This window comes from Dendropsophus ebraccatus, chromosome 4 (genome assembly GCF_027789765.1).
Source record: "Dendropsophus ebraccatus isolate aDenEbr1 chromosome 4, aDenEbr1.pat, whole genome shotgun sequence".
Taxonomy (NCBI): domain Eukaryota; kingdom Metazoa; phylum Chordata; class Amphibia; order Anura; family Hylidae; genus Dendropsophus; species Dendropsophus ebraccatus.
In genome coordinates this window covers 139,797,806-139,816,171 of record NC_091457.1, presented here as the reverse complement: position 1 = coordinate 139,816,171, position 18,366 = coordinate 139,797,806, and the positions used below count along the sequence as shown (strand labels likewise).

Genomic DNA, 18,366 nt, shown 5'->3' with positions numbered 1-18,366 from the left:
ACCATCAATCTAAAGTATGCAATATAGACAGTTTTATATAAGCCAACGCCATCAGTCACTCTGCAGCATATCAATGACGTCCGTCAGCTCTGCTTGTGTAAATTCTCAGTACTCGCCCCACCATAAAGCATTACCCTTTAAATATCTACAATATGCAGAACGGCATTGGAATAAATTGTAATTCCTCCATTCACCTAGATTATTGCTTGTGCACAGTAACAACATGCAGTCATGCATCCAAAGAGGATTCATCAGTAATCCCCCTATTGCTAGAAAGTCATACATATAATTACATATATCAGAGCCTGATTGCTTCTAGTACGCCATAGGCTCTCTACCGCTGCTAGGATGGGAAGCAACCTGTTTCTGTGTCATGCAAAAAATCTGTCCATTTCATTGCATTGCCTTCGATTTCATAGAATCGGGAGTTATTCTGCAAAAAAAAAAAAATCTAATGCTGACATAGCTTTGGAAATAATCACATTTATACAGGTATAATAAAGAGAGCAAGATGTAACATATGCCTAGCATATGCAAAAAGTATTTCCTGCGAAAATTGGTGGCTAGACTCGCTACTTTTCTAGTACGTGTTATACATATTTTCTACAATTAGTTTTCTAGTATTGTACATTTTATGCCATTGAGCTTATTTTACGTACGTATGTTGTGTTAAGCCAAAAATGGTTTTCGAAGCCACCTGAAGAGTTAAAATGCCTTTGGCCAGCAAAATGGCTCTCCTCCTGGTCTCGAAACAATTCTCCCAGAGAAAAAGAAGAGAATTTCAGGTAGAAGAAAGCCTAAGGCCCCCGCTCAATGCTCTCCCCCGTGGGGATTGGGATAATGCCTCTGAAAGGTATCTATTGTATCAGTGTTTATGGACTAAACAGAATGCATGAACCTGAACTCAGTGCTGAGGAAAGATCAGCTGTTCCCTTTATATCCTTTCTTTTCTCTTCCCGCTGGATCTATTATATTCTATCCTCCCTCTAAGGCAGAGAGTGAGCCTGAAATGTCAGCAGAGATGGGGAGAGACAGTAGGGTAGCAGAAGCCAGAGGGAGATAGGAGGGAGGGAGAGGAGGACTGGAGTCAGAAGGGAGGAAGTTAGGAGCAAAGGAGCTATTAAAAGAGGTGGAGAGAAAACAAAAGGTTTGCCGGGGAAAATGAGAGAACATTGAAAGACTATATATATAAATATATATATATATATATATATATATATATATATATATATATATATATATATTTCATTTGCAACAGATACATTTATTAAGAGGCTAAACCTGTTAATGGTAAATTCTATTATTTGATGTCTTAAAATAACTTCTGTAAAGCGGCAGAATTATAAGGGGAAAAAAAGGTAATAGTTGCACAAATAATGGAAGCTTCAAGACATCAAGTTCATCTGAGGATCATAACCAGAGCCGTGACCTGGATAAAAGCGCTAAGCCTCCGGTCCTGTGCTTTTATATAGCCATAGAACTCCATGGTGACTTCTAATGTGTCTAGGTGTAACGGGGGCAGCCTGAAGGTGCTGGCACAGCATAGGGTGGAGGTAAGGCAGTATGTCTTGCCGAGAGAGGTGGCAATTAGACTCGGTGTTCGGAAAGTGTGAAGGCTAGAAGAGAGACACAGATGAGATGAGCGCTGCTATTGCTGAACTTGGCAACATTTACTGCAGAGACTCAAAACTCTGGGTAAGGCTGTTCAATAATATCTGACCCAAAGCCTCTGACACAGTGTGCAATACAGATGATGGTGTTGATGTCCAACCAGGTTTGCGGTACATGCTTTCTATAGGCATCAAGCCAGCTCAAGACCTTTTCTAGCCATGTGATACTGCCCACCACCTGGCTCCCCAGGCTTCTATATGCACTTCTTGCCATATTTTCACACCACCTGTTTTCACACTCTCAGCAGACATTTCCATCTTGCAAAACTGAGCCCCACCACTTTCAACTCACAAAAATAAGCCATGGCTGCTTATATTTAGGTACACACAACAAAAAAGAACTCATCTCTGCTCCAAATTGTACAAAACAAGCACTAATCATAGGCACTGGATTCCACCAAACAGGAGTGACCACCATCTTACCCAGGCTGTCTCTCTGGACAACCATGGCAACAATTTGGTGCTCATATAGGTCATTACGTGTCAAAAAGTAAGGCCAAAGGAGGATGGGGGAAGGGTTCCAACCATGAAGGTAAGTAGCCAAATAAAGAGTAAAGATAGCCATACAGTCCCAAAAACTGTAGACTGACATAATAATGACAATCGTTCGGGCAACAGTTATCTCTCTCATTCTCCCCATACACAGGGACATTTGGCACATATTCACCATTCCTAACATTGTTCCCTATCAGGAGGGGTAAACCACAGGCCTTTTAACAAAAGGTTTGGCATTAAAAATCCATCATGCCCAACCTTCCATTCCGTTGGTGGAGAGTTGGAAGTGGTGGGGTGTTTAAAAAACTTTATTATAAGATGTATGAGCAGTGGCATAGCTACCATGAAAGCAGACCATACCACTGCTAGAGGGCCAGTGCACCAAGGGGGCCCACAGGCCCGGACTGGCATCTGGGCCTTCATGATAAATGCTCACAGTTAAATGCTGCAGTTCTCTGAAAGACAGAGCAAGAAGCTCTTGGCTTCCTGCCCTGACAGCCTCTCTTGTGGCCGGAGGAAGCATTGCACCTCCAGCTACAAGAGTCAGCTGTCTGTTCCAGCTCCCCGGTGCATAAGTGACGTCACTTTGTGTGTTTTAGAGCTGGGAGAAAGAAGGAAAGCCGGGGCACAGTGCCAGGTGAGTATGTGTTTTTTACTATGGGGCCCCATGAATCATACAGTAGCTACGCCCCTATCTATGGGCACCTTAAGAGATAGCGGAATTATGTTGTTTATTTTATTGAGTTTTCGTGCTGCAATTGCTAGGGGAAAATTACTGAATAGACAAAACCAATGGAATGTCTGCAAACTAAGTTATCTTCAGAATACTGATAAAATAGAAAAAAAAATCTCATTCCTTCAAATTGTCTCAATTGAAACCAACTAGAATTGAGAGAACACAACATTACTCATGCCAAGAGCTAATTCCATATTCTATTGATTCTGATCATTTAGTATGAGACACAGTGATGCATAACGCAAATTCAGTCTGCAATCTACCTGTTACTTTGTGAGACACTTGAGGATTCTTAACAATAATTTATTGTGGAGTTTGTTTAAAGAGGACCTATGGTTCTACTGTTCTGAGAAAAATGCAATAAATGAAAGTAGATGAAATTAGAAGACTCAAATATACATATAATTAGAAACACCATTGATTTCCTATAGTATTCCAGAAAACAGGTTTCAGTTTAGCAGAGAGATCAAAATCTGGGCTCCTATCTGGGAGGTACCAACTGTGAGAATGAGCTGATTTTGTAAGGGGTTAATTTGACAAACAGACATACTGCTTGTAAAAGGGTAATCTGCTAGGAGAGAACACAGCTGCTTGTACGGGGTTAATGTGAGTTTAAAAACTATGCAGCAGCTAATACAGCTGCTGGATAGTTCTGAAATAGACTGGATAGAATTTGCTAGCTTAAAAGCAAAAAGTCTGCCAACACTTCCAAGAAAGGGGGGGGGCAGACTGTGTTCTGTTGGTGGGTGGAGAAGCGGGGAAAGTCTGTCTTCACTATCGCTGCTCAGCCAATCATCGGCGGTAAGCATAATGTCGCTGGCTCAGCAGCCTTTCAACTAGTTTAAGGAGCACCTGACTAGCACGCAGTACCCACCCGAGTACTTTCAAGTAGCCCAATACTCAAGCAAATACTTAAAGCAGTCTCGTTTATCTCTAGACACCATTATTCCAGGGGTTCTGTTGAACACTGCAATAGAACTGTCAGAGTGCTCAGACCTTGTAACGCCCGGAGTAGTGGATCCACTGGACCGGCACCAGCGATGGCACAAACCTCACCAGGGAGCGGAGTCTAAGGGGCCGCTGGTTTTCACCAGAGCCCGCCGCAAGGCGGGATGGACTTGCTGCGGCAGACGACCCCCAGGTCGCTACCCCTGGCTTGGTTGCTGGTGTCGGCAGGCGAGGCGTGGCAGGAGATGGCACAGGCAATAGTCTGCAGATGAGAGAGCACGTGACAGGCTGGACACGGGAACAGGTGGAGTGACAGGGGAACAGGAACCAGGAACAGGGACTTGGGACCAGGTAACGGACAGGACTCAGGAACAGGGACTTGGGACCAGGTAACGGACAGGACACAGGAACAACAGGGAGCTGGGCCAAACGCTATGGGAAGCATGTAGAGGCTCCAACACAGGGAACAGGGCAAGCTGGGATTTATAGGGGAGTGATTAGGTGCAACTACCAATTAGGAGCGCACTGCCCCTTTAAATCTGAGACAGGGGACGCGCGCGCCGGCCGGCACAGCGGGAGACAGGAGCGTGGAGAGGTGAGGCGCCCCCCGGGGCCGAGGTGATAGCAGCGCCGGGTCCCCGACTATGGACACCGGCTGCTGCATGGGGCAGGAAGCGGTCGCGGCGGCGGCCCGGAACGCGGGACGCCGCCGCGGCTGTGACAGACCTAAACCTACTTTCAACTCTAAGGGGGACATTTATGAACAGTCCGCCCGAGGCGTACGCCAGGAAGAAGGTGCAGATTCGCCCCTTCTCCCTGGCGTACGCCTGCCGTATGCCTCACTTGCCCAATGGGCGGGCTGGGGAGCTTGAGGGGGCATGACAAGGCGGGAAGGAGGTGTGGTCTCCTCCCGTGCCTCATTTATCATGATTTACGCCTGCTCGGCTGGAAACAGGTGTAGAACTCCGGGCGCAGGTTCGGGCACTCGGTTGGCCGGATTAACTAAGAGGAGTGCGCCTCTTAGTGAATCCTGCTGGGGAAAAGGGGGCTGGGCCTAATATAAGACCGTCATACTTGTACGGGTGTTGGATATTCAGCAAAGGACCCACATCCCTTTTCCTCTAATTTATTGTAAAAGAGCTAAATATGTACTGTTGCTTCATTTCATTTACTTTTTTGTGTCTTGTTTTCTTTGTAATTGTCTTTATCCAGTATAGAAAAATGGCCACTTTCTTCCCCATAAAGCACCACTCTTGTCCTTAGTGTGTGGTATTGCAGCTCAGTTCCATTAAGAAAGGGATGGGGAACCTTAAGCCTTCCAGCTGTTGCAAAACTACAATTCCCATCCAGGCATGATTTGTGCTGAAGACACAGAAAACTGTGTGTAAGATGGTCCCCCTCTTCCACCTTCCCTTCTGAGACGGCTCATTATAAACAGTGTCCCTGACCAGCTGTCTCTGCACTCTTTACTGCTGAGAGGGTTAATCACAATAGGGTCACCAGCAATTTGACCTCAGATTAACCCTCCCGGCAACACAGAGTGCAGAGACAGCTGGCCAGAGGCAAACAATGCCTATGTCAAAAAACGGCCATTGTAAACTGTGTGTTAAAATAGCCTTAAGGTGAATAAAGGCGAACTATATACTGTATACCCACCTAGTTATTATGCGTGAGCCTCTTTAATCTAACAATTCATGAATTTGCTGTAAAACCGTGAACTATTTTATTGGGTTGCTACATGGCGCCATTTTCTGGACACTGCCTATTGTTATATAGGCTTTATTAAAGTGTTCATGTGTGATTGTAAAAGGCCTATTTTTTACATAATTGCCATTTGCTGGAATTATTGTGCAATCTAGTGTGTGAGCAATAAAACTGATGAGCAGATGCCTCTGGCATGACAATGTATGGCAGTGGGAGCCTATACTTTTACCACTTTAGCATAAAATAATAAAAAAGCACACACAAAAAAAAAAAAAAGAATAAGAATAGAACTTTATCTGAGCGTAAAAGCTGTAAAGCGGAACCCTTCCAACTTACACAAGACTTTTACTCTGGCATACGATAGATTGAGACATGTGAATTCATGCTATTAACACAGCACTGGCTTTCATCCAGTCTTAGCCCACTCCTTTCTTGTTTTGGACTAGAAAATCAATAGTTGCTACTGAGTTTCTCACTACCCCTGTTCCAATAAAGCTGTCAAGTCCTAGAGGTAAATCTTCTGATTAAAAATTCCAGGCACTAGTAAAACTGTGCGGTGAAATGTTATCCCGAGCAGCCCGCCGATCAGCGGCATACAGCTGTATTATTTTAGCTGTGTCGATTACAATAGCAGACTGCCTATGTCTGGGCCCATTGCGACTTGTCACTATAACTACTTAATACGGTGATGGACGCAACATTAGTTGTCAGTATACATGTATATACTGTAATGGCTATGTGTGAGTGACTTGTTAGTATGGCGGTGAGTGTAATACCACATTTCTCTCCTTGATATTCACACGTGAGTGCGTTTTTCTGGCGTGCTAGACATTGCGTGACTGTGTGCAATACGTTGTTGCCCTTTTGGCAAAGAAAGGGTTACCGTTGGCATTTACGAAATATTTGCCCTGTCACATTTGATGGAAAACTGGTTTCCATGGAAACTCTGTCTCGCTGTAAGTAAGGCCGTTTTTTTGTGGTGACTTATCTACTTCTCTATCCTTTCCTGCAACCCCTATTCCATCCCATCCAAATATTTCAAGAGAGTTGGGAATAAGAGCCGGATCCATTCTGAACTTTCCATAAAAAGGGTGGCCATGCCCACCTGGTCATTTATTACTGGGAGATATATTTAATCATGCGTAACATATAAAACTGATTACCATGTGACAATGACGCCTGCCAAAAGGTGTAATATATCAGACAGCAAGTGATCGGTCAGTTCTTGAAGTTGATGGTCCAGTTTTATCAATCTGTCTGGGTACAACATGGGTTAGTTCACCCTGAGAGCAGAGGAGCCATAGAGTCTCCGTTTGACACTGAGGCAGGCGGGATTCCGTGACGGAGAGCTCTGCCGTGAAATTTCACCGAATTTACTCAGTATGAACTGGCCCATATTGTCTGATTTGCCCATAGGAACCAATCACAGCTCGCATTAAGTTTTTGCAATCCGTTTTTTTCATACCCTGTTGCAAAACAACGAATAAAAATGGATGCATTTGCGTGCATCCTTTTTTTCATTGACTTCCATTATATATATAAAAAGAAAAAACACGGATCAAAACGCATCAATTTTTTTTAACATAAACAAAAACATAGTCATCCACATTTTTGTGTACGTTAAAAAAACCCAGATGCGTTTTTGTCTGTTTTTTTTTTTTTTTTTTTTGTACGCTCATGATCACACAATGTGCCCCTTCATGTCCTTTGCATATTTTGGGAAGCTGAAGCAAGAGGTAGACAGAATTACAATGCAAGTCCTTCAGACTTGCAGCAAGTCCGTATACTGATCACTTTAAGTTCTTAAAGTGCACAGAGAGGATAGAGCACAGTGCATGTAGCTAAGCGATTCTGTCCCTTCCTTGTATCTACTGTAGTCAGATTCTCAGCACCTGAACACCCACTGATACAAACTTCTGACCTGTCACTATGGAAAGCCACCGGAGGCAGTGTGGCCAATGCTCTGGGCAATGTTCAGCCAAGAAGCCTTGAGTCCTGGCATCATGTGGGTGTTACTGTGACATGTACTGCACAGGTCAAATGACCTCCTTCAGCATTATAATGTTGTCAGCCTCACTGCAAAAAATGTTCAGGGAGAACATTACAAAGAGTTCAAGCAGTTGGCCGGCCACCAAATTTCCCAGAACCTTATCTAATTGAGCATCTGTGGGATGTGCTGGAAAGGCAAGGTTGGTCCATGTTCTTCATTTAAAACTGAACATCTGAAAATCCCAACCTCTTAATGAGATTACACAGAAGGAAAGGGAGGATATTGTATTCAATGGAGACTAAATATAATCCATATGAACAAGTGGTATCTTACTCGATAATTACATTCACATTAAAAGCAAACAGAGCTCTGCTTCCTATCATAAATGTAATATTGCACAGCACCTTTGTAAGCGTATACTGTTCCATAGTGAATGCACTGCAGCCATGAAGGCTGGATGACCTACTAAGTGTACTTGACACAATTACAGGAATGGGTTAACAAAAAGGCCAGATGAGTAGTTGCCCCCTGGTTATTCTATATGTGACAAATGAGGACCGGAACTCAGAAGTTGATGTCGTTTCCAATGTTACAAATGAAGATAGCAGTGGTCTGCCGCTCCTAGTGCCCAGAACGATGACCAGCAGCCCTTCGCTATCATTCTATTTCTTTTTCACCCTGTTGAAAGACAAGGATCACCCGACATAATGCATGTTGGCTGATCATTGCCCTTTAACAAGAGTTATTACACCAGGTGATTAACGGCCGTAACAGCCGATAATCGGCCACATACGGCTAATAATCACCTGGTGTAATAGGACACTTACTGTAAAGGGGTATTCCTATCTCAACTTATAAGATAGGGAGAGGAGAAGAGGGAATCACACATCCAAACCCGAGCGTGCAGCATCTGATTACTGGTGGCTGATTTACTGTATAGGCCATCGGCTGTATCCATGTTTTCAGGCAGCCTTAGGGCTGGATTCAATTTATTCAGACACCAGAAATTAAATGCCATACATTTGGGTTTGGACGGACCTAAATGTGCTTATGATTCGCTCATCTCTAATAACAACCTGATCATTAGAGTTCAAACCGCCAGGACCCACACCAATCCCAAGAATGGGGACACAATAGTAAAAGGCACGCTCACCATCCTACTACCCCTTTAAGGCTACATTCACATGTTCCGTAAGTTTGTCTGTGATCCATAAGTACGGACAAATTTAGGGCCCACCGCTGTTCACACTGTCCACAGTTTTACGGATCTACAATCTGTGTTTTACAGATCCGCAAAAATTACAGTCAAGCCCTAGTAGGGGCCTTGATTGTGGCACGGACTGACCCATACAGGTCTAATGGACAGATACACCAGATGTAGCCTAAGGACAAACCCTTTCCTTCTAATCTCATATAAGCCCATTCTCATAAGGCCACCCAAACATAAGATAGAATTAAAACTGCAAGCAAGCAGTTCACACACGCCAGTTTCTGCTGACTTACTATTTATCATTACGTTGCCTAGGAAATCAGCACCTTAATACCACATTTGGAAATGCATTTCAAGCCTCTTCCTGACTATTTGCATAACCCCAAAGGAAAATAAAAGATGAAGAGATATAAATGTCAGCTTCTCTTCCTGGGGGATGGAGTATATAGACTCAATGCCTGAGCTGGAGGTGTAAACGTTGCTGTCTTTGATGACACTCTTTTGATCATAAAAAATCAGAGAAGAGCGAGGCATCCTTTTGAATCGGGCAGAACAAAGGTCTTTCTATTAAAGCAAACCACAGGGCTGTTTGACTTCATGAAACAAACACTTGAGCTGCTCCAGCTATGTCCAGTGTGACATATCCTTGGGAAATCAGGCTGATGTGATGTCATACATGACATCATCTATGACATCATGTCGGTCTGATTTCCCAAGGCTAGAACAGGTGACATTGTAATGATCTTTTTTAACACAATAACCAACCTATACGCCATATTCATCCAAGTTGATTATATATGTGTCTATATTACAATGTGACGTCACACAGATTAATACAAGACTATAAAAACAGTCTATATTTAAAGGTGAAGTCAGGCCAAGTAAAAGAAAAATCAGAACGGCAGAGGGTGGGGGTAACATAATAAACAACCTATACATACCCCTCCTGGACCCCCATTCATCTTTCTTGCTACATCACGATCCGGCTGATGGATGCCCCAGTTATTGACTGACTGAGCGGGCTATCTCCCTTCATTTTCTGCAGTGTCGTTATGTAGTAAGAAATGGATAGATAATGACATCCAGCAGGGTCCGGGAGCTCTGTAATACGGCGCTGTAAGGGCATGGGACCTGCAAGTATAGGTTGTTTATTATGTTCCTCCACCTCCTGCCGACCCTGTAATTTTGAATTTGACCAGACTTCTCTTTTAAGGCCTCATCCACACAACAAAGCATGGAAGAGATTGTTTGAAAGCACATGGAGTCCTTTAGACTCTCTACTGGGACCTTTAAAGGAGATGTCCGGCGCCCAAAATTTTTTTCAAAGAGTCGGGGAGGAGGCAGATGAACCTGACTACATGCACATAGCTGAGCAGGGCTTACACATCACGACCCGGTCCCTGCTCAGACAAGAAAGCGGCCAGGAGACTGGGAACTGGAGGGGCTGACCCCAACACTGGAGCCGTTCAGCCACCTCCTCCCTGTTTCAGAATTGGGGGGAAGGAGACGGAATAGATAATAACAAGTATGGAAGGAATTGCTAGTCTCACCATCGGCTGAAACATATCAAAAGTTATGTTTGAGCGGAATACCCCTTTAGGGTGCGTTCACACCTACAGGATCTGCAGCAGATCTGCTGCAGATTTGATGCTGTGTTCAGTTATTTAAATGAAATCTGCTGCAGAAAATCAGCTGCAGATCCTGTAGGTGTGAACGCACCATTAATGATAATCTTTTATCACAAAGGGCAAAGAACTCACTTGGAACTACCATCTTTGAGTCAAATCTGCTGACATACTGTAGGGTCACTGTAGGACAGGGATAGGGAACCTATGGCCCTCCAGCAGTTGCAAAACTACAATTCCCAATATGTCTGGACAGCCAAAGCTGAAAAAAATGGAAGCTAAAGCTTTGGCTATCCAGGCATGATAGAAACATAGAAACATAGATTATGGAAATTGTAGTTTTGCAATAGCTAGAGGGCCAAAGGTCCACATCCCTGCTGTAGGAGATAAGTACTGTATAGCTGACAAAATTCTCCAGCCAGACTATCGGTGGTCAGCAGGCTCTATAAGAGAAATGGGTTGTCTTTGTAAGAGAACCCCTTTAAAAATTCTTCTAGGATCTAGAAAATAGTATGTACTATGTATTAAGAAAAAAAAAGTTTTAAGATGATACTTGGCAAAAGTCAGTAGAAATTCTCAATATGAATGCTCTGATATTATACCAGCTCTTTTGGACTCACATCATGTATCACAGACTTGCCTGGATTTCCTTAGAAACAGAAAATTGCTACCGGAGGCTTGAATATTATTGACGGAAGTAACCACCATCAGATCATCAGTATGCACCAATAAAGCAGCATGCAAATAAAGAGCTGACTACTGAGGCAAAACGGAATAAATAGCAAATAAACGTTCCATTATTAAATATTACAGGCTTTGTAGTCGCTTTCAAGAAACACAAAAACGACACGACTGTTATAACGTGAAAAAAAAAATCTAATACAATTATGGTTTACTGGAGTTCTGAACAAAACCCTCACAAAATAGACTTTACCTTCTGCTATTGTGATCATTAATGGTCTCCAAGTCTAAAATCTATAGGAAAAACAATCGATGCCGAAGCTATTTGAAGGAGTTATGTGAACAGATTACTGTGTCGGCTCTAGGATGTTGGTCCCAGTGTACTAATCTCTAATAAAAGCTATAAACGCCACATAACAAACACAACTACCGTCAACTGAGGAGCCAAGTAAGTCACAGGACTCGTATATCTCTGACGCTTTGACACTTGCTGTATACTGAAAACTGTATAGAGAGTCATCGATGAATTTCAGCAGAGTTATATGTCAGAGGCAGAGTTATATTACATAACATAATGATAATGTCAGGACCAGTCACACCAAACACACAGAGACAGTGAGCCCTGAGCTCAGCCCCTCCCACTGTCCCTACCTAATTGCCGCAATCTGCCCTAAAATGGCAGCGGACAACTTGGCGGCGATCCCTGGCCTGGATACGTGAAACAATAGACAAGACAAAACGAACAAACACAATAAGAATAGTCAGCAATCCGGGTCACAACAGTCTGGCAGCAAAGGTACAAAATCAGGATCCAAAAGAGTAGTCAAATAACAGGCAATATGGTCGGGGGCAGGCAGCAAGCAAGCGAGGTCAAAAGATACTAAGCAGGAGTCAGGAGAAGCACAAGAAACAGAACCACAAGCAGGCAGAGACTAAGTCAATAACCGGCCAGGCACAGGCAGAAGCTGAAATCTTAAATAGGACACCAGGAACCAAGTCCAGAAGATGATAGGAGGGACCAGCTGTCAATCACTGAGGCAAGGCAGGTTAACTGTTACATGACCAGAGGAAACTTAGCAGCACAGACACGGGTGGGGCAGGGAAAACAATTAGCAGACCAGAAGGAAAAAGACACAGTTCAGACTGGCAAAAACAAAGGCAAACAAAACACAGAATAAATGGAAGATTATGGCCAAAAGTGCAGTCTTTGGCGCAGAGGTCGAATCTTCGCAGCAGAGGGTGGCACTGATGCCTTTTCAGGAGCGATCATGACAGATAAGTCCTATAAAAAGTTTTTTTTTTGTCATCAATATCTATCCACTTTTGCCTGCCCTGGACCTACTCTTCTTAGATCAAGTGCAAACGTATTAGACAGGTGGGGAAAATACCGCTAAATAAGATGTTTCCAATCAGAGATGAATGATTGGATCCAAATTTTTACCCTGCAGCAGAATGATGACCTCCAAATATCCGTTCAATGCCATTAATATCAATGTAAAGAATATGGAGGTAAAGACATGGAGGGAGATTTATTAAACTTGCTCAGTTGCCCCTAGAAATCAATCAGATTCCACCTTTTATTCCTCACAGACTCTCTGGGAAATGAAAGGTTGATTCTGATTGGTTGCTAGGGGCAACTGAGCCAGTTTCACTTTACACCATGTTTGATAAATCTCCCCCATGGTCCCCACCGAGCCCTGATCTCATATCATCCAGTCTGTCTGCGATTATATGAAGAGACAGAAGGACTTGAGCAGCAACTATCTAGGCTCAGTTCTTCAAGATGTCTGGAACAACCTCCCTGTCGAGTTCCTTTATTCATCTGGAGTTAAGAATAGATCCCCGGATCTTCAGTGATCTAGTAACTATATCATGTAATATACGACATGGAGAGAGAGAAGCAGCTGCACATCACACCTATGGCTGATACTAATGCTGCTAAGCTAATTTTAAAAACCAACGCCAGGATGTTGGTATATAATTTGATCAAACCATACCGCCCCGTGTACCACGTGCCGGTCTCCTGGTTCACACGGGTCCCTACGCTAACTCCACACCGTGTCGGTCAGCGACCGCCAACCCCGCAAAGCATGCACAAACAGGGGAGGGAGGCCGTGGAATGGCCCTGCAACCCCAATGTCACAGGACCAAACCCAAAATGCCCCACCAATTCCCAGCTAGCACCACCGGCGGAGAATCATATCATGTAATGTTATGATGGTCATAAGTGAGTTTATCATAATAACTTCCTTTGGCTGAAAGTAAAGATGAACAAACCTACAGTAAGTTTGGTTTCGCCTAAACGGTTTGAATCCTGCAGCCTGAAGAAGATGGATGCAGTATAGGCTGTTTTCCAGTAAGCCCTAGGGCTGCTTCCATCTTTTCCAGGCTGCGAGATTCAGTTTCCAAGGGATCAAATTAACGCAAAACCAAGTTACTGTTACTGCTCATCTCTACTTGAGAGTTCTATAGCCTCATTAATCTTCCTAGAAAAAGTCCCCTGCTATGTTTGTGAAGGAACCTTCTTTCCTTTAGACATAGAGGATGCTCCTTTGTTATAGATACACTTTTGGGTACTCAGATTATGAGAGCAAAGCCTCTATTACACGGGGCGATTAGAGGAAGCAAGCGAGCGCCGACCTGTCAGGTCAACGCTTCCTTGCTCCTTGTCCCCGGCTTGCTTTAGCTCATCCGGGGAGCCCATAGGAGATAGTGGTGTTCTGCTGTCATCGCTCCGTGTGATAGGATCTTTGCTATCATTATCTTTTGTTGAAAGACGGTGATCAGCCTAGACCATGCATGTCGGCTGATCGTTGCCTTTTATCACACAAAGCGATTCACTGGTCAACAAATTATCAAAAGTTGTTTGGTTCAGAAATAAAATGATCCATTTCTTAATGATTTTTATGTGCTGAATTCAAATATCACAAGGAAAAACGTAAATTAGCTCTACTTTCTATAATATAGAAGAGTTCTCATGTTACTGTTTTGTGAATTGTATAGAATACAGTATAATAGCCAACATATTTATTACTTCTGCAATCATAAGGAAGCAAGTTTACTGTTCATACTGTTCAACTTTTGAAATATATTTATAGGTAACTTAGTTCTATCTGAAATCAACTACAAGTTACAGGCAGATCCAAGAATTGTTGCAAATTAATTATGTTTATTGAACTCTGGAATGTAGGTCCTTATTCAATGGCTACTCTGTGCATTTACACGTCTTGTGTATTTATACATGGGATTGCCTCTGATAACTGTCCAACAGTAATCTGCAAGCATTGATGGGTTCCATTTACCCCGATACCTTAGGCTAGGTTCACACTACTTTTTGCAATCCGTTTTTTTCATCCGTTTTTCCCCAAAAAAAGGATGAAAAACAGATGCATTTGTGTGCATCCGTTTTGATCCGTTTTTCCATTGACTTCCATTATAAAAAAAAAAAACGTATTGAAACGGATCCGTTTTTTTTAACGGACACAAAAGTAGTGTTGACACTACTTTTGTGTCTGTTAAAAAAAAACGGATCCACTTTTTTTTTTATAGTGGAAGGCAATAGAAAAGCAGATCAAAACGGATGCACACAAATGCATCTGTTTTTTTCATCCGTTTTTCGCAAAAAATGGATGAAAAACACGGATAGCAAAAACACAGTGTAAACCTAGCCTTATACCATAACTATTGGTCATTCAAAGATGATGCAATATACATGTTGATGATGCAAGACTGATGATGCAAACTTTTCCTAGTATTGTATCACAGGCTGTGAGAAGTATAGAAAGTACATCTATATCTTGAAAATTAGAGCCAATTTCAAAATTTGAACATCATTTTCGATCTCAGCACCCCAAAATTAGTTAAGTTCAACTGTTTTCATGTCGGAACCTTTTTGGCTGTTGACCAGTGTTTATCGGCCGTTACGCTTTGTGTAGTAGGGATCTAACCTCTGTATTGCCCCTTGGTATTTAAATACATAGTTATTAGGTTACTTCTCAGACATCTTTTTTTTTCTATTCTAACCATAATCTTTGTGGGCACCGTAGTCAACCCATTCTGTTTATTTTGTTTGCCACCTTTGAACCTACTCTATTATGTTTTACTTGTAAAATGGCACCCAATGTATACACAATATTCCATGTGTGGTGTGTCTTGTGATCTGTATAGTAATAAAAGTGATTTCATCTATACCCCTCTGGATGCAGCTGCCTGACACTGGTCGCTACAGGTCAGTTTACTCTCAATAAAACTCTCTTCAGATAAAGATAACCAGTACTACCAAAGCTGAACAAAATACCAAGTCATATTGGTAATTTTTTGTTAGACAAATCTTTTGCCATCAATGAGATTAGGTGCAAAATAGAGAAAGTTAGAATCATAACGCTTTGCATTGGTACACATAACAGTATAGATGCTCCAGGACATTTGCAACTTTCAGGCAACAAAATCTAAAAATACATTGGAAGATAGGAGAACCAACTCCCTTGAGGAAGAGACCTTCTTAAATAGAAAAACCTCAATGAGATTATATGTAAATTCTTTGCTTCCCATAGATTAACAAAGGTTTTACTTTTTAGTGCTTTGCAATATTATATATCCCTTCCAAAATGGCCAAAACAAGATCATTCAGGTCATATCTACTCCCAATGTTCAGTTATTACTTATAGTATACTTATCCAAATATCTACCCGCTCAATAACAATGGTTCACGCTCACCAAACTCTTTCAACATCATACATAAAATGATGCAAACCATCAGAGGTAGCCATCATGGCGGAAAGTTTACCAACACCAATACTGCAAAGAGGATATGGATTACAAACCACTTTGATGCACCAATATCTCAGTGTTGTGGTCTGTTTGAGGCAGAAGAATACCACAGGGGCCAAATCTGGGTATGGCACATCCAAATCAGTCTGTGAGCCCCCTTCTTCCGCAGCAGGAGCATCCTGGGAAAACGATGAATGTTGTTCTGTAACTCCAAGGTCACCTGTGTCACCCCTTTGTATCCTAGAGCTCGGAGATTGTGCGGCTGGTTGCCAAGCCGTAGAAGGCGAGGATGGACCTGATACCGACTCTTCCATACTAGGAAACACCTAAACCGAAAAAAAAATGGGATGAGACATTAGCATAAGTTTATACTTATGTAGCTAAAGAAAATATTTCTTAAGTAATAAAAGTTATACAAAACATCACTGAACAAGTTATTACTGAGGACAACACATGTCTAAAAGCCTTATAAAGAAGAACCATTGTGATCAGCAGTATAAAAGCAGCTGTCTGTGTTAAGACAAGGCAATTCCCATAGCAAGGCCATGTTCACATTCTATATAAACATCGGCTGTTGATTGACAAGGCCAGGGTTTGACGTGTCAAACAACAGCCGATGTCTCAGATGTTCACCTGGCCGATACTGCAGTATTGGCCTGGTGAACATCACTTTATTTTTATTGAAATGTGGGCAAATTTGGGTGTGCCCGCACTCCAATGACCATAGAGAACAATATAAAGTACGGCTGGGAGCCGTACTTTACATTGTGTGCATAGGCTATCTTGTGCAGCTGCTGTTCACTGAATAGCAGACGCACAAAATAGACCTATCAATTATTTTGGTCGGCTGTGGAGAAACACAGCCGACGCAAGGGTGTGAGGTCTCAGCAACACTTGGGTCATCCACACCCACTTTTTTCACAAGCAATAGACATAGTAGTAGCAAGGATCTTTTTAGACGACCCCTTCACATGGGACACTCATTACCCATAATTGTCCCATGTAAAAGGCCTTGAGTTAGTAGAATCTATTATCTTCAATAAACTTATTCAAAATAGTTCCTCAATATCATTTATGACAAAAGTCAATGTTCACCTATACACGGTCTTTACAGATACAGTATGATTTACAAGTTGGCTCACAGTTGGCAGCTCTGTTAGCGGCCGCTTAAAACAGATACAAGCTTCACGACAGATTCACCACTTACAGCTTTCCACATCCGATGACAACACACTGATGTAAAGACTGTACCTTATAACATTGAGAGGAAGCTCCGCACAGACATTCAGATAACAGGATACACACTTCTAGCTAATCCGTATTGTATTAGGTATTACTACGCTTTCAGTATTGTGACCTGTATTTTGGATTGCTCGAAGAGTAGCAAAGCTTTATTCAATGTTTGCAACGTGTCAAAAAGTAGAACAATTGAACATATCCAATTTATAATCCAACAAGGGGGCTTTTAACGTCATGTTTCCCTTTATATTCGGAATATATATATATATATATATATATATATATATATATATATATATATCGGCATCCTTGACTTTGAATACCATGGGTAAAGGGCAAAAGCCCCATTCAGTTTACGTTCAGAAGACAATGCTTTTGAGTGTGCCAAAGTTTTGGAATAGAATATTGATACATTTCCATAGGATAGGAGGTAACAAGTCATCCGTTAGGGGGTCTAATCACTGGGACCCCAACCATCTTGATAGTCACGACATCACGACTTGGGGGGAAAATTCACGCTCAGCCAAGCAGTGACTGCAGTTGTGTTCCGTCTCAGTCACTGACTGGCTGAGTGGGCAGTCCATCAACCAGGTCATGACGTCGGCTGTGCAGGAGAACCAGGAGCAGCAACCCAGTGCTGCAATGTCATGGGGAGAGATGAGGTGTGATTGATAGTTTGTTATGTTTTCCCCTGCTCCTGCCAGATGAAAAATTTTTCAAATCGTCGGACATCTCCTTTAAGCAACTGAAAACCACAACCACTAGATATGAATGTGATGCCAGCCTTCAGACACAAACAACATCAGTATGCATACGACTGTCCCCCGGTTCTCGTGGTGCAGGAACGGTGCAGTGTTTTTTCTCTGCAGCAATGTAAACAGATTTAAAACTAAGGGACATTAGCATCAGTTTTTAGTCTCGTCCATTAACCTCAGAGATAATAATAAAAAAAAAAATCATAAAAGATCTTTTTATGTTGACACTGATGAAACCTGAACAGAACAGTATGGTTTATTTTATTGTAGAGGAAAACAAACAAAAAAGCAAGAACGAGGCCTGATAAATCTTTTAAAAAAACAACTTCTCCCCTATCCACAGGATTGGGGAAAAGTAGGTGATCGCTGGGGTCTGACATCCATACCCTCTGCCAATCTCTGTATCAGGCCCTGGCTTCTGTGCAATGAGTAGAGCCGCGGGTACAGCATGTGACCCGCGGCTCTATTCATTCCTATGGAGCCGACAGAAAGAGCCAGGTACATCGCTGTTCCAGCAGCTCCATAGGGAGAAATAGCGCCACC

The 18,366-nt window shown here is 42.5% G+C and overlaps 1 protein-coding gene across 1 annotated transcript in view; it reads right to left on the bottom strand.

The window, feature by feature from the left end:
* The window catches only part of CACNA1I (calcium voltage-gated channel subunit alpha1 I), a 495,446-nt gene that overhangs the window by 441,991 nt on the left and 35,089 nt on the right, over positions 1-18,366 (bottom strand). Inside the window, exon 2 of the mRNA XM_069968882.1 lies at positions 15,872-16,155. Within this exon, the coding sequence (XP_069824983.1) occupies positions 15,872-16,143 (272 nt within the window). The 5' untranslated portion in view covers positions 16,144-16,155. The remainder of the gene's footprint in view (positions 1-15,871; positions 16,156-18,366) is intronic.